Below are 26398 nucleotides of genomic sequence, written 5' to 3' on the forward strand. Positions count from 1 at the left end.
TACAAATTTGTTTTTACTTTTTCTTGCACATAATAGTAACTAGACGCTGTGAAGTTCACTGTAGGCTCCGGTGGACACGGGGGTCCTTTATGGCCTTACATTCATCTGGGCTGGAGCAGGACGAGGAACTGTCCCATCCTACCCCTGCAGGTCTGTGAGGACCAATTGTCTCTGTACTTTCTCGGCAGGGAAATGCGTTGGTAATGATTAGACCACTCTTGGTAGAGAGCAAAAGTCCCCAGGAGAGTTATAAGTAGTTTAGTGGGAGGCTTTATTTTTTTAAACTAACCGTGTATGGGTTTGGCATCTTTTACTCTTAACATGGCTTCTCTATTTAATCTTTATCTTTCGTAAATCACAGGGCTTCTTCAACCCATAGGAGAGTATCCTCATTCCAGAATAATTTAATTCTTTGACTCTCTTCAGTTATCAGTTTCATCCAAAAGCTACCAAAAAAAAAAAAAAAAAGGCAAACAGGTAAATGACAAGAAAAACTGGTTTCAATCATTTCTTTTCTATATGTACACCACACTTTTCCATTTCCAATAGAAGGGCTAATGGGGGGAAAAAAATCAATGATCCCCTGTATTTTGTTTGTCATTTATTATTTGAAGTTTTTAGGTTCTCAAATTTAAAATAACATATGTTTGTTAAAAATGTTTTCTCCTTATAAATGTGAACAAGTTTTATGAAATAATTTCGCATGTATATTAGTTATTTCTGATATTTTGATATTGCAACTTCTTTTTAGAATTACCTTCACTATCAGTTTTCTAGTCAAGAAAAAAACAATAAGTAATTACTATGTTAAAAAAGAATAAATAAAACAGTCAGACTTTTTAAAATCACACTTAATTCTAATGAAGTTATAGCTGGTGGGTTTTATTGGCAGCATTAGACCCGCTGGAACCCTCTTTCACCCAGGACCAGATGGGTGGAACCAGAAGGTCCCTGGGTTGAATGAAAACATACTACAGAGCCTACTCCCTCTCCCACACCTGGACTACACCACCTATAAGCAGTATGTGTGTAGGATGTGAGAGAAACAGACTAGTAAACTACTTGATGTTTAAACTACTGAAATCACATATATAGTAGTATGTATATGTGTATATATATTATATATATTCATATGCACACATACAATATGCATATAAGTGCACACACACACACATACTCTTACACAACAAATATATTCTGACAGTTTTAGCTAGTTTTCCTAAAATGTTTAAAAGTCAAAATGCTAATCTAAAAGTTTTATATCCAAATAAATTTTAAGACAGTTTTTTATCAAGTGTTAAAGCCCTTATCAAGCAGATTGCTCTTATATAGAGCTACAAAATAAATGTCATTTCAATGTTCTTATTCTCAATCTTTCATTCTTTTACTCTTTCTTCTTAATTCATATTTAAAAAGTATGACAGGTTAGGGAAAACAAAAATTACAGCTGATTCTTTGAGGAGGTTGATGATAGGTCGATTTCAGACTCTGAGAGTTTTAAACATATTTTGCTCACTTCCAAGTCAATAGTCAAAGCAAAGAATTAAAAGCATATAAATCTTATATGTTCAAATGATATTTCCATTTTATTAGCTTGTTTTATAAAACTAAAAAAATTAATCTTATTCACAATACATGATGTTAACTACCCTTTCCACTGCCACAACTATGCCATGTGTAATTATGACAAAATATATGAACTAACATGTATTCTGTAATCGATAGTTTAGGGACCATTCAAGTTAAGAGATTTGCATTTAACCTGGGTTAGTAGGCTATAAAATGTATGTATATATTTTTTATATTCTTAAATATTTATCTACTTAAATTATCAATCAAATACATTTTTTATTTACAGGGGACCATATACTATAAAACCATTACTGTAACTATACCATTGCTATACTCAGCTTTATTTAAATATTTTCCATTAATTTTTATAATGAAGGATACAATTTTAATGTAATTTTAAAATATTGTAGTTTATCAATGGACCAAATAAGAATATTATATGCCTTGCTGATTTAAATTTAACATTAAATTATATAACTTAAAAGTTTTATTTTGAAACATATTTTTATCTGTCTTATGAGTTCCATCTCTCATCTGACATTTTACTGGAGTTGATTTGTTGAATTTCTGGATAAATAATGTAGATGTTCTGTGTGGCCAACATCTCCTGTCTGCCTCCCTAGCCAGGGCATGCTGAGTTCAGACTTTCTATAACAGTAAAGGTGTGGGAGATTTTTGTATAATGAAAATTGAGAACTCTGTTTTGACCAAAACATTCTTATTTCAAACTCCAAATTCTTTTGGTAACATACAGTGCTACCTGTACATATTTATTTTCTTCTTTAGATTTTTCATTTTATGTTAGTGTATAGTTACTTCAAATTTAATCTGTTTATATAATCTTATGTATATAAAAATCTCCCAGACTAGGAGCTCCTAAAGAAACATTACTTGTCTTTGGTTTAAATAGTGAGTTCTAGGTCAATGAAAAATATGCCAAATACTTAAATTCTGTTTTATTTTAAAAGTCAACCCTGTGATCTTAATTATGATTTACACATTTCAAAAATTATAATGAAAGGTTCTACATAGAAAATGACACTAAAGCAGTTGCTAGAAAAAAGTAGAAAGGTTAAAGTTTTGACCGAAAATAAAAACAGCAGTTTGGAAAAAGGCTTTTGTTTGATATCTTCAAAAAATAAAAAAATTAGAATACTATTTCATATCTCCCAATTAATCCTCATTTTACTTTGAATAAATGCACATATGTATACATTTCACATATGTATATCATTTGAGTGAACAACTCTCTCCAAGAGGCTTTGTGTTGATTGAAATTTCAGATGAAAATAACTTAGGGAAGAAGTATACTGCCATAGTCTATATTTTTATATTGATGGCATGAATTTCAACTTATTCTGAACTAAGGAAAAGCAGAGAATTATTTAGAAGTGGACATAACAATGTTCATGAGTTTTAAGGAAATTTTAATTTTATTGAATGCATCTTTATGCCCCCCAAAAATACCTGTGAAAGATTTATTAAATTTAATAAAATATATAAATTCTTTTATTTAAACAGTTAAAAGATATAAATATCTTTTATTAAAGACAATAAGATTATATTTTTGAATTTGATTTAAAAAATAGTAACTATTTTATAAAATGATTAATAAGATGAACTTCAAGTGGTAGAAAAAAAATCACTTTGCCTATCCTTGGAGGTGTGGATATAAATTTACATTCAAGAGAATCCTTTTTGAGACTATTACAAATAAATAGTAAATTCAATCTCAACCTCATTATACTTGTACTAGAGGCCCAATGCACGAAATTCTTGCAAAAGTAGGCTTTCTTTCCCCCAGCTGCTGGCACTGGCTTCCCTCTGGCACCCAGGACCTGGGCCTCTCTCCAGCTGCAACAGGCACCTGGGACCCGGGCCTCCCTTGCAGTCTCAGCTTTGTCCAGAAGGACATCCAGTCTAATTAGCATATTACGCTTTTATTATTATAGATTTTTCAAAGGCTTAAAAAATTGTGTTTTTGTTCAACAGGAAATTAATTATGTGACGTTTTGTCAGTGTATAGAATGGCTATTATAACTAAACTAGAGTCCCAGTGCATGAAATTCGTGAACTCAGTGGGGTGGGGGGGATTGCGGTGGGGAGTCCCTCAGCCCGGCCTGCGCTCTCTCACCATCTGGGAGCCCTGGGGAGATGTCAGAATGACTACTTAGGGGGACCTAAGCTAGCAGTTGGACATCCTTAGTGCTGCCATGAACGTGGGAGAGGTTCCCGCCACCACTGCTGCGCTTGCCAGCTGGGAGTCAGGCTTCCAGCTGAGCGGTGCTCCCACTGTGGGAGCTCACTGACCACCAGGGGGCAGCTCCTGTGTTGAGCATCTGCCCCCTGGTGGTCAGTGTGTGTCATAGCAACTGCCGATTGGTCGATTTGCATATTAGTTTTTTATTATATAGGATGCTTTTTAAATTAATTAAATGTTATTTATTGTATATAAGTATACAGTGGTTCAAATAGAGGATGGAATAATATGATCTGGTGCCTGTTGTGATACATACACACTCCTTCTTACCTTCTTGTCTAAGAAGGTTTGGGTACCTTATTAAAGAATATATAATATGAACATTTGTTCCCCAAAATGTTAACAATAAAATGCACATGCTTTTGGTTTTACACAAAAAAATTGGTGATGTTGCATTTTCTGATATCAGATGCAAGGGTGAGAAAATGAACAATTGATACTTTAGTAGGATATTTATAAAAGAATTTCAGTTGAATCAAATAAATGAAAAGACTTTGCTTCAGATATATTTGGAGGGCGAGAGGAACTGACAAATAACAAAAGATTCTGGCTTTCATCAGTTTGATTCAGAATACAAAGTGACAAAGTAAAGGCTTCTTTTAAAAACATGAGTAAGATTATTAAAGAAAATTCATTTTGGGAAGAACAGTAATATTTATTTCAGTAAACCTTTTTTATATCAGAGAATGGTAACTATGTGTTTGAAGTTAAACTGCGTTTGTTACTTCTTACATGTGCCTAATTTTGTTTTATGAAATGGAAGGTTTAAAAATTCTTGATCTCTGTGTTACCTTCTGATATTAAATTTTACTGAAAGGTTGATTGAAGTTTCCTTTTTAGGAAGAAAAACCTCATATGTTTCTAAGTAATTAAATCTTGTCACTCTTGCTTTCTGATGAATGAGGCTGGTTGGCATTCAGGCATTGAGAGCTGCTGATGCCGGTTTAAATCATTTCCAAAAGTCAAAGGTGCAAGTGAATTGCAGAAGAGAGCCGTGGTGTTCGGCAATTTGAAGTGTCTTTATAATACATATATGAGTCCTGTGGTAGAACTTGATGGTCTTATAAGATCATGTAATCATCGAGCCTCACTCTCTTGAGGCTCTCGGTAAGTGTACAGGCACAATAGATTACGCCGTCCTTCTAGCGGAGGCAGAGGGAAATTGCTTATTCTCCAAGTGCTCAGAGAGCATTAGTGTGCTCTACATGCAGGGGAGGCAGGCATTGCATCCCTGGGTACTTGATTTAAGTCAATAACTATTTTAAAGGTACAAAGTTGTAAAAAAATGCATTCGAAGATAATGGATTTTTATTGGTTTTTATACCTTTCCATATTCTTTCTTCCTGATGGACTGTGAGTCACACATAGATAAAGTACAATTTGTATTCAATACTCTTATTTTAATGCAGATGTGAAAATCATATTTGAAAGGCACATTTTGTCATTTTAATGAAATGAAAACAATAGATATTAAAGTATACTATGCATCAATTACTTTTTATGGAAAATATGTTGTTTATGAGAGTTAGGTCCTCATTTTCTCCTTTTGGCAACCTCTCTCTGGTAAGTAAAGCTTCCTTCATACTTAAAGATCCCTAGGGCTTATGATGTCAATAACTGCTGGCTTCACGCAAAGCGGATAGTTCTAGTTGTCACTGAACAATGACTCCCAAATCTGATTCTTCCTGGCAGACTTCCCGGCTCAGCTGCAGATTCATTTCTCTTATTGCCTTTTAAGTCATCCTGTTTACTAGCTATCTCACAGGTACCTCACTTTGTGTTCAAAATGGAATTCATCATCATTATCCCCAAACAATACCCCTCCTCCTACGTTCCTATCTGTGTTAATAGCACTATCCAGGCCCAAGTCAGAAACCCGAGGCTTCCCTTTTCCCTTTCCCACTATCTGCCACGATGGTCTGTAGACTATTTTTCCTCAACTTTCACTCCTGTGTCCACCACTGTCTTTTTAGTCCTCACCTGACCATACAAGCTTGTATCCTGACCATACAAGCTTTCTATTTTGCCATCCCCACTCATCTGGCTTGCTTTCAATCTGGCTTCTAAGTGAACTCTTAAGTGCAAATATAATTATTTCAGATGTCAGCTTATATGGCTCTCTATAATTCTCAGAATAAAATTATTGTGTATTTAGTAGTTCTGGATGATCATGACAGTGTGTCTTTAATCTTATCGTTGCTGCCATGGTCCTACACGCAATCCCCTTTCATTCACCATCTTAGCAAGGAGCTCCTAGAATGTCTTATGCCTTCTTGTTGTTATCATCGTCTCATCTCTGTGCCCTTCACAGGTTAGGCACTGAGTCAGCCACCATGCCCTCTTTCTGCCTCTCCACTCTTCCTTAACACTGTGTGTGTCACCAACTCCAGGAAGTCTTCTGTGACCACCTTCCCTCAGCCCTCAAAGCATTTACTTAGCTTTTCATAGGGAGATAACAGTTAATAGGATCTATGATACAAAAGCAAAATTTGATTTGGTTTATCTATCTTCTCTATTAGCTTTTGATACACTTGAGAATAATCACAATTTATTTGATTTTGGCTTGAAGATCTAGTCAAGGATTATTAATAAGAATTATTACTGTATTATTAAGATACTCGCTGAACAATGCAGTTGTTAGGGCTGATAAATATAAATTTAATGTCAATTACTATACCAAGTACATTGAAATCTGAAGAAATCATGCTCACTATGTTGTAAGCATGATGTTTTTCTCTATAAATAACAAAATACTTAATGAGTGCCCTGCATGCATGTATGTTTATATGCACTTGGAAAATTCTCTATTCCTATGCAACTACATCTCTATTCGTGTGCAACTACAGATATTAGGATATTAACCTCACGTTGCCTTGGAAATGGTGTTCAATTTTATTCATACCTTTAGGTAACATGACTCTGGAAGTAACAATCTGTCATTCAATTTATTCAATTTGTTTTATTTTGTTTTGTTTCATTCTGAAGCGGAGGATGGCGTATAAACCAAGTGATTTCTCTTCTTGATTACAGCCAGCTACTGTGTGCTGAGTTTCAATGCATCTGATCTTTGCATCTTTAAATCACCAGGCAACTCTTTATTCCAAAAATGGTTGACACAAACTCTTAAGTAGCAAGCAGTGTGTGCCTTATTGATAGCACCAGCCCAGGCCCCAGGAGCCTTGTTATCCTTATCTCATTAGTCAGCTCCAATACTTTTTGATCCTTCATTTTGAATTCAGCAGACCAGCTTTACATGGAGACACTAAATTCCCTATGCAGCTAAGGAGTCTCAGAGCAAAGACAAGAGATATCCCATAGCTCACTTGGCCTATAATTCTCACCCAGAGTTTCCTCTCAGCCTTAACAGAACTGTGGGTGTATAATCCTGTGTGTTGTGTCTGCTATGTACATTAGACCTTATATAATTTAATTTCTTCTACCGGAATTTTAGTGTGTCTATTCTATCATGGCAGCATTCACCAGTGTGGTTTGATTTCAGGGGGCACTGGAAATATCCCATTGTAAAAATCATCTCCTCATCGAACTTATACAATACATAAAGGGCTGTCACTACAGAGAGTTATTTTTAGGTTTTTAATTCTCTTATAACAATGTAAATAATTTTGGAAAGGTGAACATACCTTTTTCTCATGACATTTATAGCAAGGAGATTAAGTAATGTTGGACATTAACTTAGGGCTGAGTTAAGAGCAAAGGTTTCTTGAGGAGGGGAGTGAATGTGAGGTTATAATTATTCATCCTAGCATTTTGGCAGCTCAATTAGAATTTCTCCATCGAAATATATTTGTTAACCTTTTAAATGCTGAATGTTAAGAGGTGAATAAGCCCTGGCCACTGTGGCTCAGTTGGTTGGAGCATCATCCAGTGCACTGAAAGGTTGCTGGTTCTTTTTCCCTATCAGGACACACACCTAGGTTGCTGATTTCATCCCCAGTCAGTGTGTATATGGGAGGCAGTGGATCAATATTTCTCATCTATATTTCTCTCTCTCTCCTCTCTCTCTCTCTCTCCTTCCCTCCTTTCCCCTCTCCCTAAAATCAGTAAAACTATGTCCTCCTGTGAGGAGTAAAAAAAAAAAATTAAAAAAGGTGAATAAGATAATAATAATGGTAAGGGCAGGCAACATTTATTGTGCAGTTACTAAGTGACAAACAGTATTCTGAATACATATAATCTATTCTAAGATATATATATGTATGTATATATATATATATATATAATCAATTTTGTTTACAATTACAAATTTAATTATAAATAGTTAAATTTATAATGAAAATGACTTTGTATCAATGGAAGAATTGATTGTCCTCTTCAGGTTTAATGATTGATTCTGCATAATTTATATTGAAAAATTATGCAATGTTCCTAAATTTAAAATTATATTTTACCTATATGTTTTCAATGAAGAGTATCTCATGATATGAGAATTTTTAATTATGGGGTGGATATAAGGAAAGTGGCTTCATTACAAAATAAATGGAGAAATATGCTAACTGTTCAAGTAAAACAAAGTGACTGGCAAGACTAAAATAATATGTAAAAATGTAAAAAGAAGCTATTGTCTATGTACCAGTAAGTCATCTAAAGGACATGGACATGTTACAGTTTTCCAATCCAGCTAAGGGAAGGACTATAATAAAATCATGCTCCCTTTTATTCAAAAACTTATCTGACATTCATACTAACTCTGAAGGCTATCAGCATTCTTAGTGTACTTCTATTTGTTTTTTAGATGAAAGAACACAGAAGCACAAGAGGTTACATGACTTAAGTAGCCTGTTGTGCCAGTGATAAAGACTCTTCTCTACCAAAGTCACTAACTGTGTTTTCTTTTTTTTTTTTTTTTTGGATAATGTTAGGAACAGAAAAACTTAGAATGCTTGAAAGATAAAAAACAGTGTTTTTAACCTTGCCTTCTACTCTCATTATTCCCATGCAAAATCACTACGCCCCTCCAATAAATAGCTTACAATTATCATTTTATTAAAAGTGGCATTTAAAATCCTTCAATTACTAAAGATAACATTATATCCCAGGGTCTTCTATTCCCCTTACGGTGTTCTTAATCTCTTGGATTTTTTCTGAGTCCCTTCGATGTGCTCCACAATTTTCAGATTTCATTAAAACAGAACAGCTGTGCCCTGGATATTAGCCACATACATGCTCAATCTACGGGAAGCGAAAGACATAAGGAGCAAAACCAGAAATCTCAGTAATATGGGGGTTAGAGAACTGACAAGGACAAGAGCCTTTTAATATTTCTACCAAATTAACTGTACGAATAAGGCTTATCTTGTCATCGGGGTCTACGTATGCCTTGGGCCCTTCTGTTCTCCCATCCTCAGTGGGAGGTGCAGTCGGGTGCGTGAGACACAATTAGAGAGATTAGATTTGGTCTTCCCTTCCCTCTGTGTTTTATTAATCTTTCAATTACACTGGGATTAGATGAGATTCCCTTAGCCAAATCCATTGAAAAGATTCGTTCATTTTAATATTTATGCACACTGTCTAGTCCTTAAAGTGGATTCTTTTTGCCTGTGCATTTAATTGGATCAGTGGGTTTCTTCTTATTAACATTTTTCCTTTTAGAGATTAGAGTTGATGAATAAAATTAGTGACATCTGGCTCAGCTCATCTGTTAAATGCAACCCTTTTAATGATGACCTTATGTACTATGGGCTAAAATGAACATTTGCTATAGAGATACAATAAGCTCAGTTTAGAATCACACAGTAAGTGTTGACTCATTAAAAATAACAACAGCATCAAAGCAAAACTCTAATATTCTGTGACTGTCCAAAAGCAGGTGATGGGAGGGCTAACATTTAACGGCACTAAAAAGTAGCTTTGAATCCTTACTTTTTTAGAGATGAGAACAGTGTGTTAGAGTTTCTGAGACTAAAATGAAAATTTGCTCAACCCAAAGGATGTCAAAATGTAGCCTGAAATATTGAGATTATTTAATATCATAAAATAATCCTTTAAAAAAGTATATCATTTCTCACTTTGTAGAAGTTTTGCTGTGGCTTTTTGTTGACAACATTCATTGGGGATATTGGTTTTTTACAAAGTGGACTCATTGTCCTGTGTTTATAGTTGTACTTGAGCCAGGTTTCTAAGCCTGCGCACTATTGACATTTTAGTAATTCTTTCTTGCGGGGGATGTTCTGTCCATTGAGGGATGTTTAGGGCATCCCTGGCCTCTGCCCACCAGCTGTAAATAACTGCCCAGCAGGCATGACAATCAAAAATGTCTCTAGACATTGCTGAAGGTCCCCTGGGGAGGAATATTTCTCTCAGTTGAGAAACAATGTGTTACAAAGGCATTGACGTATTTTTTTAGATATAAAATTTTAAATGTGTAGAGCTAAACATACAATGAAAACTTAGAAATAAATAGCTCACATACGGTTAACATACCTGCAGCACACAGAAGTGCTTAATATTGTTGACCTTATTTGATATTACCAGTAGCAAGAACTTAAATCATATATACTAATTTCATCACAATGCAAGGCTTTGATAAAAGAATGGTATTATTAGTTAAATAGAAATAGCATATTAAACATTGGAGCCAGTTCTCTTGTTTTAATGATTTAATTGCGTCATATTTACCATTCTAAAACAACAACATAATTTTTAGCATCTAGTTCCTCGCATAGCTTCAATATCTGCAGGTCTTATCAGAAACTTGTCAAAGCTGTTTTATGTTTTATAAAATTTATTTTTGATACAGATGTACCCAGTGTTATTTATATTTTAAATAAATCATAAAAAATATTTCTTTTTTTCTACATATATTTGCCTCATTTGAAAGCTGTAGTTGACATTATAAATAACCTTAAGGTTTTTGAAATAGTCATTTTGTGTCTTCTATGCACACGAGGCCCTGAACCCTGAATAAGTCAACAAAATATATTCAAACTTAAAGAAGGGGACCAACAGTGCGACACTTTATGGGTTGAAGTTTACAAGAGAAACTTATAAATCATTCTGTATGCCATGTCAGAAAAAAGATAGAGAGATGTCATTTATTTTAGAAGAATTAGCAAATGTAAAGTGCTTCTTTTATGCTGTTGCAAATTAGATTTTCCTTTCTTCCCTTGAGAAGCCTGATTGAACAATAGAATACTCTAAAAGCGAGAATCCTTAAACACCAAGGCCATGTTTTTTAAAACCAAGTATAAGGAGAATAGAGATGTATCCTTGGCGTTCTGAGTCAATTATCAGTGGAATCCTGTTAACCATTCAGAATAGAAGCCCGAAGTCAAGGTTTGCTTCCCCAGCATTCATCGATTTTAATAGGCTTAGCCTTGGACATCTATAAAAGACTTATTTTTACAAAATCTAATTTTCTAACAAAGATAAAGATCTTCATTTCTTTGAAGTCGGCAGAAAGTGAGGACTAATTTTGCTCTTAAAGTAGCCATAAGACACTTAGCTTAAGTTCATTAGTTACTGGCAGTAGGTTCAAGGCTAGATCAGCATCGACCAGTTACTCTTCTGTAGTGAAAAAATGTCACTCATTTATTTCTAATATCCATTCAAATGAAAAATTATAAGTTTGTGTGAATGTAAAATGTTATTTTTGGAGGTTGTGGGAGAAGGAAGACATGAGTGAATCAGGGGTGGGCACAAATAGGTTTACAGTTGTGAGTACAGGAAGCAGTTTATTCTTGTATTATTACTTATTAATTATTGCATTATCTAATTAAAAACATACCTTTGCCCATCCCTGTATAGTACACAATATTTTAAAATGTAATATATATACAATACATAACTGATATTCTATATAAAATACAATTATTTAAAATACTGCTAAACAATTTATAGAAAATCAGTCAGAATTATTATCCAGTTCTTAAGTAATTCTGTCCCAATAAAAGGTAAAGTTTTGGTTTTTGGTCAAGGAATATTTCAAGTTATTTTAAAAACGTTTTATTCTGGAGTTCTTGTATGAAACATTGTTTGGCTATTAATTTATATCAGTGTTTTGGCAATTAAAATCTTTTGATTTCTTGCTCTGGTCTTTCAAATAAAGATCGTGACTTACAGAAAACTAACTGCATTTTAAGTGTTTATAATATACATTGACAAACGGAAACTTATTTACAACCTGTTTATCTTTATTGAGTTAGAGTACCACAATTATTCTTTGAGTCTCAGGTCTTTATATAAATGAACAATACAGTTTCATAATCCAAAGTAATATTGGCTGAGAATAATTTTCCAAGGAATTTTGTCTTGTTTTGTTTGTTTCATCATAGAAAGATTATGCTTTATACCTTTAATCTTAAATACTATGATGTAAGAAAAACAGGAGACTCTAATAATACTCAGACCCAAAGAAAGGCACCAGCACCATAACCACAGAAACTCCTTGTAATATAAAATAAACAATCTCTCTCTCTCTCTCTCTCTCTCTCACCCTAACTGGTTTGGCTCAGTGGATAGAGCATCGGCCTACGGACTGAAGGGTCCCGGGTTCGATTCCGGTCAAGGGCATGTACCTAGGTTGCAGGCACATCCCTAGTAGGGGGTGTGCAGGAGGCAGCTGATTGATGTTTCTAACTCTCTGTCCCTCTTCCTTCCTCTCTGTAAAAAATCAATACAATATATATATATTTTTAAAAGATCTCTTAATGATAACTTTTTGAATGCGCCTTTTTACCCAATTGCAGCCAGGGTAGTTGATTAAAAACCATCTCCCTAAATAATCTCTACCTGATGATTTTAGGTGAGAGACAGTAAGTATCTTCAGGAAATGAGATACATTTGTTTTAGCATGGCCAATATTCTGCATTAGTTTTACTAGTATTATTCAGTCATCTGCAGATTACCAAGTAATTTGAGTTATGCTAATAGCATAGAAATGGAGAAATGCACCCCCCGGTAATTCTGAATTAAGATAGTATTTAATTTTATACATTTTAAGAAGACAAAAATCTGTTCCTTTCAGGATATTAAAATAATATATGCTTATAGTCTAATACAATGTGTGATGTAGATCAGAAAAATATAGCCAAATGAAGAAGCCGCTAAAATATATTCATACTTGTTTGTTTATTTTGAGATATATATATATAGTATTTATAGTTGCTTTCTTTTTTTTTTTTTTTTATCCATGAATGAGTGAGATCATGTGGTATTTTTCCTTCATTGACTGGCTTATTTCACTTAGCATAATGCTCTCCAGCTCCATCCATGCCGTTGCAAATTGTTTATAGTTGCTTTCAACATAGCTTAAGAAATTTTTTTCCTAGCGCAGCAATATATTTTACTTTGTGGTTTTGATGCCTTAAAATTTTGAACACTGTGATTGAATGAATGACTCTTGCTCTAAAATTCTCTGGTTAAGGACTGGAGATCCATACTGTCTTTATGGTATAAATCCCCTGAAATTGCAAAAGACTATGTTCATTTTGAAAGACAGCCACAATCAAGCTCCCCTTTAAAGAGGGTTCACTTTTCTGTGCTCTCACGGCCAACTTTGAATTTTAATTTCTTGCTCCAGACTTTCAGATAAAATTGTGTCTAATAGAATAAAGATTACACCCAATAGCCTTTATAAATATCCACTCAGAAATGGAAGTATTTGTATCATTGCTACATATTATTATCGAGTTGATACGCTTTGCCATAGGTTTACAATACAATTTCTTTCATTCTGAGTAAAATTTAAAATCAATTCAGGGACCTATTCTGTAAATATTTAATATATTTTGCTCATTGACAGATGATCTAAATTTGAGAAAAACATTTTTTAAATCTACTTCAATAATGGCTTATCTGAATAAGAGTATTTTCAAATATATAAACTGCAAATTTTAAAACATATCTCCAATATAGTAAGAATATTCCAGAGTTGACTTTCCCCCAAGTAGATAAAAGTGTAATTCACAATCAGTGTATCAGAGCCTAATCTTTATAGTTGTTAACTTATCAAATAAAACTTAAGAAAAAAATAGCAGACTTGAAAACTAATAAGTTTATTAAAATAATTAGATATCAGTTTTTGCTTAATGTGAATTAAATAGTCAAGGAAATTGAAAAGATAGAGTAGATTGGAAATTAATGAAGACTACTGGATCATAAATAAACATGATTATTTGTTCAGTGGAATATTAAACTTATGAATGTTTAAAGAAAAGTATAATATCCCTCATTTTCTGTGATGTTTTGTATATTGCTATAAATATTCATGAATAGTGAGTATCAGTTCAGGTTATCTGTGTGAATATAAATTTTTATATAACCAGTCACTTAGGGTTCATTGGATCATGCTTTTGCATATGAAATCACTGGTATCTCAGATGCACCACGGATCTGACCCAGCTCATGAATATTCACACACACACTGATCTTTCTGGAAGTAACCACATCTATAAAGATGGAAATCTTGTTAGTTTTCAATAATGAGAAATGTATTAGAATGCTGGTCCCAGAACAATTTTACTGTTTTCATTTTTTTGTAAATGATAAACTTCAATATACACCTTTTTTGATAGAACCTCTTTTTTTCTTTTACCTTTAAAAAGTCTTGTGCATGGTTTAGCCATAATTGCATTTGCTTCCTTTATTTGTGGTCACCAAAAAACATAGACACTAAACAGTATCTCCAGACCGTATCTGAAGCTAATTTCCACTGTTTAGGTTTGGTCATAGATTCTCAAATACAGAGATGTCCAATGTGCTAATCTGCTGAGGTCATGGTATATATTTTACCAATAAAAAGATACGAAATTATTTTTCATCTTTTTGTGTGGAGGGAAAAATAATATTCTAAGCCAGTTAAACATTTAGTATGCTAGACAGAGGGTGCTGTAATTACAGAGGCCCATAATTACAAATTATATACCACTTTAACCCTTGTTTCATCCCATATTATAATGCTTCTCTTTCATTGTAATGAAAGGCATATGTTTCAGTCAACAGTTATAAGTAGGTATCAAAATCAATGACCTGATCCTTATTAGCACTATACTCTAATTAACTGAGCTAACTAGAAAAAAAGAAAACTGTTCATAATGAACTACTTCATATTTCTAACATTGACATTGTCAAACCTCTGAATGATTTCTTTTGGTCAAAATGAATACCATTTTTATTTTGTAAACACATTAAACTATGGTCAATGGCAAGCATATTTCTTTTTAACTCAAGTAACACACCAGATTATCTAACACCAGATTATTGAGGGAGGTGGTCATCAAACTGTGCCCTGAACTGTCTGAAAGTTAGGAATGCTGCCATTGTCTGTTTTATGTATTACTAGTGTCCTGGTGCATGGATTTGTGCACATTGAAAGGAAATTAATTAGAAGAAATATTTTGATATCGCTATTCGCCGTCTCTCTATAGAAGTGTCATCCAAATTCACCATAGACAATGACATATTGAAACACATGCATGCGATTGGCACCAGTGAGAGCTTTATATGTATCACGCATGCACAAGTCAACTTAGCCTTTTATATACATAGAATAAACTTGCTTAATTAGACCTGCTTTCTGATTTAACTAAACTTTTTCCAGCCCAGTGAAGCACCCCAATTTCTCTTTCAGGTAATTGTCAGCAACACAGCAGTAAATATCAACACTAAGGAGATTATTATTGTAGATCAAGCAGAGAGAACAACGGGTAAAATATTTAACTGCAGCAGTGTTTGACTATATTCTGAACAGTGAGAAAACCTGAAGTCATTTTCAAATTCCACCATTTCTTCTTTTTCAGTCAAGTCAAGTTTCTAAACTTTCTAAATCCCCTTTTTCTGGCTAATGAAAAGAAAATAGGATTCTACCAAGTCTTCTATCTACCTACCCCAGGACTTGTGCAAGGAAGATAAGGCATGGGAAAACGCTTCACAGACATTTGGTTACAGGTTAAAATGTTGGCACCTGGCTATAAAGCAAGTCGGGTTCCTGGGTTGAAGAAACTCCTTGGAGGCTAGTCACTAGGGAGGAGGAAGCTGGGCATTGCTACATGAAATTATTAACTGGGCGCCCACAGCGACTGTTGCTGGGCTGAGTTGGGCTATGGACCACATTTTGCATCATGGGGTCTTGGCAGCATTGACTGTGATTGGGTGGGGTGTCGCTCCGGAGTGGTGGTGGGGCCCTGTGTCCCACTTGGGGGAAGCCAAGTGTTGGTTTGTCGGCGCTAGGTCTGTGGTGCCATTTATTTTTAAATGGCCAGTGTGTGTCATAGCTACTGGTCAGACGGACAGACACTTAGCCTTTTATATATAGAGAGAGTCATTCTCAACAGGGAGCAGTTTTGCCCTTCCAGGGATTTCTGGTGCTGTCTGGAGGCAGTTTTGCTCGTCACAACAAGGGGGACTGTACTGACATCTCGTGGGCGGAGGCCAGAGATACTGCTGAGTATCCCACAGAGCACACAAAGCTCCCACACAAAGATTACCCAGCCCACAATGTCTAAAGGCCAACATCCTATACAAATTTGTTTGAAGACATAATCCCATGTCTAAACATTTTGGTAGCTACTGGATTAGAGTACTTTATAAGTAAAGCAGTGAAAATGTATATCTTTTTTTGCAAATCAGTGGAGACTGATTCAATTATTAATTATAAATTTTATTAATTTCTTTCTCTTTTTTTTTTGTTAGCAACAATTGTGTTAAATGAACTGAACTGGACAAGTGCCTTAGATGAAGTTTTCAAAAAAAATCGAGATGAAGATCCTTCATTGTTGTGGCAGGTGTTTGGCAGTGCCACTGGCCTGGCCAGATACTATCCAGGTAAGCGCTTAGTCAATCAGTAGGTACCAGGTAAAATCATAAGTCCAGACTTAATGTTTCTTGAGAACAATCTGTTACCTTCTCCTACATTGAAAGAAAAAGATAGTTACCATGTTACTTTTAAAAGGAAAGACTATTTCTCTTTAAATGGCTTTGTATCTACCAAAATTACCTTAAACCCAGACACCTAAGCAGCACCTGAGGTGTTGGCACCTGGAATCAGGCCAGGTAGCTGTGTGACCAATGATCAGGTATCTGTATGTCTGGATGGGGAAGTTATCCTGAAGCCTAAAACAGTTCTGCGATAAAGATCCACGTGCTCAGCATGGACCAGCGAGTCACATTGAGAATTGAATAGAATTTTCAGAACCTAATTGAAATTTTTCTCTCCAGATCTGGTTTGTGTTTCTATATAAAATGCATTGGTGCTTTCCTTCAATCTCAAATGAGGATTTGTAGAAATGAGTATGACAGAAAATAACATGCAATTTCAATGAAAGTAAAGCTTTCTTAGGTATCAGGTTGGATTAATTTTGAGGGCATCTCAGCAATGAGATGTATTTTATACATTAAAATGGATAAACCCTTTTGTGATGGCCTTTATATTTTCTTATAAAGGAGGGTTTGGAGAAATAAATCTATCAAAAAATGAAAAATTAATCACTAGTCAATCCCGAGAACCTGTTGAAAGGACTTTTAGTGAAATGTCTGTTTCTCCACTTTTAAGAACAAGCTGACAAGCACAAATACATTTTATTTCTCAAAGACATGGCCTGAGTTATGGGGTACTTAAGTAACTTGACTTGAAACAGTATAGAGGAGAATTTTTCTTGAGAGTTGACTTTTTGTAAACATGTTTAACAAATAGAATTAGTCACAATAAAAATCACAAAAGTGAACATGGAGAGAACTAGAAATTGGGTAATATCTAGCTTTGTATGGCAATAACTCAGTATTAGAGGCAAATTGATGATGCTAAGGAGGAGGGGCAAATCAGTTTGTAAGAGAGAACTAGGAAGGGGAGATTACAAAATAAGAAGGAGAGAGACCATTGTGCTCAAGAATTGGAAGTAAAGACAGGCTGTGTTATAAGCACTTTTCAAAGATGGCTCTTTTTACAAATAGCAATCAACTTTTAAAAAATACTATTTAATCATATTCAATTGTTTCATTTTACATGCTAATTGAGGAAGCAGGTTTTAACTTTTTAAAGCCCTATTCACATACTTTCAAATGTGTTGCCATTTGTCCACTTTGTTTTGGGAAAAAACTTTAAAGGTTTAATTTAGCTGAATCCTTGAGGTCCCTCCAGAATATTAGCTGTGGAAGCAACCCTGTACTCTCCGGAAATACCTAGATTTGAACAATGGCTGGGCAGACATTTGCTTTCCTAGATTTTCTGACACCTGAATATGGGTCTATGTCCCCTCTCTGTCTAGGAGATTCATCCTGGACCTTGCTGTGGGAGCCATGATGCTAATTAGGGACTGTGGAAACTCATTCTGGGATGGTAGTAGTTGGGCAGCAACACTCAGATTCCTGAAAATCTTGTGAGCTAAGCAATACAAATGTATGGAATCAATTCTTAAAAACAAAACAGTCCAAACTCATTATCTTGGCTTGGAATTCAGAACCATGACTAATACTCCATAGGAGATGACTGAGACAAGCCTAAAATAATGATTGACGTAACATCAGTTAGATCCCGGCAATTGGACCAGGGTTAAAGGTATATTTAGGTATGTGAAATTCACCCTTCTTTTAATGAGGGGGAAAATGTGAAGTCTGTAGAACAAGAAAAATGCACTCGAACTTGCTAATTGGAAATGCAATTAGTTTTCATGTGAAATGGTGTTTCTACCAAGAGAATCAGCCCTCAAATGCATCATTATGAGCTGCATTATTTCCTAGCAGCTGAAAATAAAAACTGATACTCTTCTGTTATTTTAGACTGTATTAACTAGAAAATGGATTTGTAATTTGCATACTTTCTCAAGAATATAACTAACACATATTTTAGTATTCTGATGTAATGTATAAACACCTTTTTTTTAAGTCAGCAGTCCAACAACTGACATAGTACACCTTAAATATCATATGAAGTAGAGTGTAGTTCAATAGATGTAGTCAATGATAAACTCACAGTTCATTTTTGATCAGAGGAAAGCATTCTCATGAATGATTAATATCACCTTTAACTTTGGCTTTCAGAAATTATATGCCCACAATGTAGTTGTTATTCCCACCCCCTTCTTTCTTCTGTCATCCCAAAATCTTACTGGAAAGCAAAAGAGACTCTAGACTGAGCAACCTTTCACTTTTTGCAGGGATTTTAGAAGCTCTGATTTCTTCTCAAAACATGTATCTTTCATTCTGCATCATTATGAATCTGATCATTTCACTGTATGGTTATTAGTCATTTTTACTATTTGATCTTCCACAATTCTGAGCCTATATAAATAATGTACCAGTTAATCGCCACAATGGGATTTTACAACAAATTAATTAGTAATATCACAGAAGAAATCACGTTGTTTAATTTTACGATAATATAAATATCTTAACTATAATCAAGGGATATGTCCTAATAGTAGATATTTCAGAAGACTTCTAAGAGAAGATTCTTAATGTTTTTAAATATAAGCCATTTAAGAATCATGAATTATTATTAGAGATTTCTCTAAGGGTCATATATCTAAACATATTCAAGGAGAGGACTTGTTCAGCATAAAATTATTGTCTAATTCATCAACTTCTAATGTCATCCAGTGGATCTAAGTGGTGTGTGTGTGTGTGCGTGTGCGTGTGTGTGAGTGATATTGTAAGAGAAGGTTTATAAAGCATTTAAATTAAAATATAGATTTAATTTGAATAAGTATACATTAATTACATTTGAAATCAATGCAGTTAGACAAAAGTATTTTTTATGATTACTGAAAATGGTAAAAGCTCTGAAATTAACTAAAGGTTCTTGAATCTGTATTGAATTACTTCAAATCCTTTAAATAAATTTAAGGAAAACAGTTTTTTGTGTAGTTTTTAATTATAATTTAACCTTTTAATTAAAATTTCAAATGGACTAGCCATTATCAAATGGCTAGTTAATAATAAGGCTAAAATTATGATATTGTATGATAACAACCCAAGAAAAACAGCAATCTTTTTTATAGATCAAGATAGTATGGCTTTAGATGAAAATATAAAGATTAAATAATTGAAAGCATAATTTCCATGATGCCAAATCCATTTTCTTTTAAGGTAAATTATTCTGTTAGTAGAGAAGAAAGAAAATATATAATTTCTGGAAACCTAGTAAAAAATATAAGTCAGCACCCAGAAAATCCCTGTGTCTGCAAATTATTTCTGAAATAATATGAAAAAGAAAATATGTTGACTTTCTTTTAAACTGCTATATCATTTTCCATTTTTGCCATTAAAAAACAAACAAAAATTATGCATAAAAATTGTATCTCTCATTTTAAAATTGTTGTGGATAAGAAGAATGTGTCAATGGTGTTTTTGATTTATTTTAAATACTATTTTTATAGGTCATGTCTAATATTTTGATGTTATTTCTCTAATTTTTAATGTAACTTAATTTCTTTCTCCCTTTTACTTTCTTTCTTTCTCTTAAAGCTTCTCCATGGGTTGATAACAGCCGAACTCCAAACAAGATTGACCTTTATGATGTACGCAGAAGACCATGGTAAGAATTTTAGGTAATCATGAAAAGATTAAACAGACAAAAGTAGGCTGCATTGTTTTGTGTGAAAAAGATAGAAGGAATCTTTCCATTATTAGGATGAATATTGTCTAATTATTTAAATGGCTCTGGTATTTTTAAAAATGTTAACAAATGCATACAGTTAAAAGTAAATGAAGATAAAGTTCACATGGGAACAATAATGAATATTGTTGAAATTCATCAACACATTTATTTCAATTGGACTACCTTTATATGCAATTTCATCTCCAAAACTCTTTTTAGCTGGTGGAATTTCTATGGAAAGACCCCCACTTTGCTTAGAGTAGAGCTCTAATTGAGCCTCTGGACTGAGTAGGAGGTGGTTTGTCTTTGGCAGTCAACTAATGAGAACTGGCCCAAACAGTAGAGCTGCCCCTAGTTATAGTTATGTTGCTTAGGTTAATGTTCAGAAAAATAAGTATTATTTGTTGCTCACTAGTAAAGCAACTCATTTTCCTAATATAAAACTCAAAAAATACCAATAACTTATATTTTCCCAACTTATGTGTTGTAAGGTTTTAAAAATGTATTTAATATATCTTTTCTTGAATTAGTTCACATTATGTCCAATATACTGCTTTGTAATCTACTCTTTTCATATCAATACCTTTTAGTGCCTGTTCCTAAGAGATACACTTTACATCATTTTAAAATAATGACTATGAGGTAACTTACTTAAGAAATCCCCTATTATTCCACATTTAGATTATTTCTAACATTTTGCTAGGGTTCAGACAAATTCTCAGACATAGTGGTTGATTCAGAGTAAATGTATTTAATGCTTTGACGATGCCGTTAAATATCCCAGTAGCAGTTTACATGAACATCAACCATTATAGTAGTGCAAAATATTATTAATCCACATATTATGTTTGTTGATATTTCTCCAAGTGTGGTGGCTGTGAAGCAATGGGAGGTAAAGACAATTACATCCCATGATTTGGATTTGGGAAACAGCTGTTTTGGGGGAAACTTAGGAGCTAAGTGTTAAACAGAAGAGGCAGAGAATAGTCTTTCCTCTAATCTTCCCACAGAGAGGCACGTCTGCACCATTTGTTAAGATGCCAGACATGAAGTAAATTTGCTTTCCATTGCAATATCCCAGCAGCGTTTCCCCTTGCCTTCTTGTAGTGACGCAAACTTGCCTGCAAGTTATAAACTCTGTTTCATGAACACAACAGGTAGTCCTGAGTAGATACTAACTGTGCTGGATGCTGTCTGTACACTAATTGACAAGTCATCTGGCAAACTTCTGAAAAGTGAGATTTAGAGTCATGGGTACAGAGGCATCAGAGATGAGTAGAAAGTTGAATTCAGGTTCAGCCTTCCTGGTGGGGAGAGTAGGTCCCTGTGCCCTGGCACTCTGTGGCCAGGCAACATGAACTTTGGGATCATTCACCTGCAGTTATGTTTCTCTCTCTACAATTCCCAAATGATCTGAATAAAACTCTCCTATAGCCTCTTTAAAATGCAGAGATTCTAAATCTGTAGGGCTGGGTTGAACTTGGGAATCAACCTTGTAAAGTAACTCTCCAGGTGGTTTCTTACATTCTATGAAGTTTGAGAGCCACCACTGAGAAATCTTGGTAATAACATTATATATTTTTCTGTTTTTAATTTCTTTATTGTCCCATTATATTTCTGTTCTGTTGATGTTGCTTTTTGATGGTCCTAGACCACTTAACTATATTTCGTGTTTATTTTTTGCATTTGAAAATATGACTTAGCCTTGTGATTATTTATTCTTATTATTCCTTAGAATTAGTTTTAAAATGTGTAGTCAACAAATTGAAGTTCAGAATAATTTTCCCCAAAAAAATGGGCTTCTAGAAGTTACATTATTTTGCTCTTAGTATTAAAACATGTCTCTTCATCCTTTTTAAGTAAATATCTGAAAAACATAATTGAAATATTATGCCACTGGCATCTCTACTATTATAGCTTTTTAACATAGACAATGCAAAATTATGCATGAAAGAGCAGAACATAGTTGACTGAGATAGAAGAGAAGTAGGTCTGTTTGGAAAATACCTTATCTCTGATCAGGAAATATCAAGGTAACAAATATCAATGCTTGCTATTTTGCGAGAGAAAATGTGTTTCTTTGGGATTTGTTTCAGGTACATCCAAGGAGCTGCATCCCCCAAAGACATGCTTATTCTGGTTGATGTGTGAGTAGTTAAATACTATATATTTATTTCTATACTGAGAATATAGGGTGGAGTTATAGATAACAGTAATGTGTTGAGACTAAGAAATGATTGATAGGTTGGGGGAAAAGAACAAAGTGTTATTATGATTACTTTTATATTCAGACAAAGAAGCCATATGAAGACAATAACAAAACAAAAATTATGTTATTGAAAATAAGAATCTATATCAGAATTGAAAATTAAGGCCTGGCATGGTTCTAAAGTCTGAGCTTTATGAAAAAATTAATTTGCTTCTAATGTTTGGCTTTATATTTAAAATAACTTTAAGGTACAGTGTGGCTAAAACTAAGCAGTTTCTGCTACAAAAAAAAAAAATCATTCAGTTGACAACTAGTCATTAAGATTCAAATAACTTTGAAGGTTTTGACCACAAAACAGATAGAGTAAAATGTATTAAATGTCAATACTGGGACTTTCTCGAGGGAAATGCTAATATATGTGAAAGAATTCCAGGAGTTTTTATATTGATCATTTTATGTGTTACAGTGTTTCAGTTTAAGGTGTGTGTGTGTGTGTGTGTGTGTGTGTGTGTGAGAGAGAGAGAGAGAGAGAGAGAGAGAGAGAGAGAGAGAGATCCTCTAATGAAGTTGAAAATAAAATGGTAGAGCATAGAAAAACATATATCCTGCTATAAAGATTTGGTTTTTAAGAGTAATACCAAGGAATAAAATCAAAGCATAAAATGCTTTGATTATTTTCCCTGAGAAAATAAAGGTATGTCCTCAGATATTCTTCACCACATTGGAAGAAACAGAATCCAGTGATTTATTGGCAAATAAATGTGTATCACAGGCTAACATTAACATTTGAAAATTTCTTCATTTTGACCTAAAGTAAACAAGTTCAAAACCTTATAACCTAGCCTGAGAAGAGGAGATAAATGAATTAGACAAATGTAACTTAAATGTTCATTCATCCTCATTTCATTTGTTAAATGCATTTAAGCTATATCTCATTTAAATTAAATTATTGTGGAATTTGTATCATACACGAATCCTTAAGTACAAATTTTAAATGGTAATGTAATGTGTTATAATGCTATTGGATATATAATTTCCAGAAATAATTTATCATATTAAAATCTTTGAAAACCACATGCATATCCCAAAATTGAAAATATATATATATATTTACTAGGTAACTATGGGCTATTAGTAGTGTTGTATTAAGGTGTGTTTTCACCAGAATTTTCACCTACATGGGGAGGAGAGGTGACTAAGAGCTGCCTGCAGTAGCTGTTACCCTAGCTCAGCATCTTCAGGTCACGGAGATCTGAGTCAGAGTGGAGAGAGGGTGGAGAGGAGGCCACTGTCTGGGAACAGAGTGAAGTGGAATGAATGAGAAAATTGTCTGAAAGGGAAGGAAGGTTGAGGGGGAGGAGGAAATTGGACTAAGACCTAGCTTGGTTGTTACCAAGAACATAAATAGGAAAGAAAAATATGTTGGGGAATAATGTGTCATTTTGGACATTGAGCCTGTAGTTGTCTAACAAGCAGTGAAGTGTAAAGGTGGGGAAAAGTTGGGAGCTAGAGATGTAGAATTGGGAGTCAGTTGTCTAGAGATGAGCCCCACAAATGGATGAGGTCATTCATGAGCATCATAGAGTATGTAGAGATGAGACAAATGAAGACTGAACCCCAGAAAATATCAACTTTAGGGGACAAAAAAAGGCCTTTTGTCCACATACAAAAATATGTCTCTTATCATATATGTTATGCTGCTTCATAAGTATTGGTTTAATCAAGTAAAACACTGGATACCCTCAAGCAATGACCGTAAATGTTTACCTGCAGAGGTTATAACCCCTCACTTCTAACTTGGATAACCGAGCTGGTATTAAGTTTATGTTTCCCGAGTAAGTGAATATGCCCTAACTATTCATATTTTCTCAAAATTGTCATTTGACTTTCCATTTTTATCATTGTGCTTAGAAATATATATATTCTGATGCTATATAAAAAATAAGATTTCTTTATTTCTACACTATTAAAAATATGACTTTTTCTACTACTTATTTTTTAAAGACAAAATTATTTGAATATTATATAAAGATCTAGAGCCAGTAGGTAACTTGCCTTTACTTAAAGTGTCTGATTTTGATGAAATAGATGGTCATTAACATGCATGCACCCATTTTTTATAGGAGTGGAAGTGTTAGTGGGTTGACACTTAAATTGATCCGAACGTCTGTCTCCGAAATGTTGGAAACCCTCTCAGATGATGATTTTGTGAATGTAGCTTCAGTAAGTATAAGATGACTGCACTTCTTCGGTCATCCCATTTTGGGGGAATTAAATCTGCAATTTCTATCTCCTGTGACTTTAAAATACTCTGTAATGCTGTATTATAGACAGGCTGAGGTATTTCTGATCTATTACAAGACTATCTCACTGAGCTGTTCCTATCTTGTTACTAAGTCTCCTTTATTTCTTCACCAAGGTCCTTTCTGAATGTCTAAGGCTTTACCCACAAAGTAATTGAAGGAAAAACATTACACATATTCTCCTTTACTCAGAGAAGCTTAACCAGGTGACATGAACCCTTTTACTCATTGATATAATTATAACTCTTAATAAAATTTATTTTTCAATTTAACGGGAGAACCAATAGATATTTGAATGTGCTTCGTTTAGAGTTTTATTTCCCCAGAACCATCTTAGACCTTCCTATTCATAGAGTGTACTGAACTCTGAAACAAGTGAAATAGAACAAAATAAACGTTACCATGTCTCATTTTAATTCATAGAAGTGAGGCAAAAAATGCCATGGCTGGTGACTGATAGATATAATTTCAGATTTGAAGTGGATGTATTCCTAGAGATGAACGTGAGGGAAGGGGAATTTGTGGGAATTTTTTCCTTTTGTATCGAACACAGGAGAATAGCTTTATCTCTGACACCACTGGGAGGAGGAAGAAGTTCAGCAAAAAATGCCATGGCTGGTGACTGATGGATATAATTTCACATTTGAAGTGGATGTATTCCTAGAGATGAACATGAGGGGAGGGGAATTTTTGGTGAGGTCATTTTGTATCGAACACTGGAGAATGGCTTTATCTCTGACACCACTGGGAGGAGGAAGAAGTTCAAGCACATGGCCTCCCTTAACTGAGAGGGCACCTTGGGGAGTGAAAGTGGGCAGGAGATGGGGCATAATCCCTTGTCAATAAGAGCTCCAGGTAACTAGATTAATATTTACTGAGAGGAAGAGGATTAGTCCTAAAGTGCTTTTAGCATGATATCCCTGGCTAAGGGTAACTATGATAAATAGAACCCAGGATCAATGAAGCAAAACCCCCTGAAAAATGTCCATGCGTGTTATAACTCTCTGGTTAATAAATTGGAGCTAGTCCTTAGTTTAAACAGTCCAGCTATTCAAGGAACCCCTCAAACCTCTTATTGAGACTTTTCATCTGGGCCCAAGGAGTGTCTCCAACATGGTACTGAAGGGCCTGTCTATGTTTTCTAGAGTGGCCATATAGAATGCCACAGACTGGATAGCTTGAACTACAGAAATGAATTTCCTCATAGTTCTGGGGGTCGGAAGTTCAAGGTCAAGCTGCCAGTAGAGTCAGTTTCACCTGAGTTCTCTTTCCTTGGCTTGCAGTAGCCACCTTCTTGCTGCCTCTTCACATAGTCACCTCTCTGTGCAGACCCCTGGTGTCTCTTCCTCTTTTTATAAGGACACATGTCCCTAAACTAACTGCCTCAGTTTAACTTAATCACCTGGTCGAAGTTCTTATCTTCGGATGCTGTTACATTCTGAGATACTGAGGTTGGGACTTCAACATATGAATGTCAGGGGGACACAATTCCGCCCCTAATAACA

The 26398-nt window shown here is 34.4% G+C and overlaps 1 protein-coding gene across 1 annotated transcript in view; it reads left to right on the forward strand.

Moving 5' to 3' along the window:
- CACNA2D1 (calcium channel, voltage-dependent, alpha 2/delta subunit 1) overlaps window positions 1-26398 on the forward strand; it is a 328431-nt gene that overhangs the window by 210233 nt on the left and 91800 nt on the right. Inside the window, exons 7-10 of the mRNA XM_014528178.1 lie at window positions 16481-16612; window positions 20249-20318; window positions 22478-22528; window positions 24714-24813. Of these exons, the coding sequence (XP_014383664.1) occupies window positions 16481-16612; window positions 20249-20318; window positions 22478-22528; window positions 24714-24813 (353 nt within the window). The remainder of the gene's footprint in view (window positions 1-16480; window positions 16613-20248; window positions 20319-22477; window positions 22529-24713; window positions 24814-26398) is intronic.

Source organism: Myotis brandtii, unplaced genomic scaffold (assembly GCF_000412655.1).
Source record: "Myotis brandtii unplaced genomic scaffold, ASM41265v1 scaffold621, whole genome shotgun sequence".
Taxonomy (NCBI): Eukaryota; Metazoa; Chordata; class Mammalia; order Chiroptera; family Vespertilionidae; genus Myotis; species Myotis brandtii.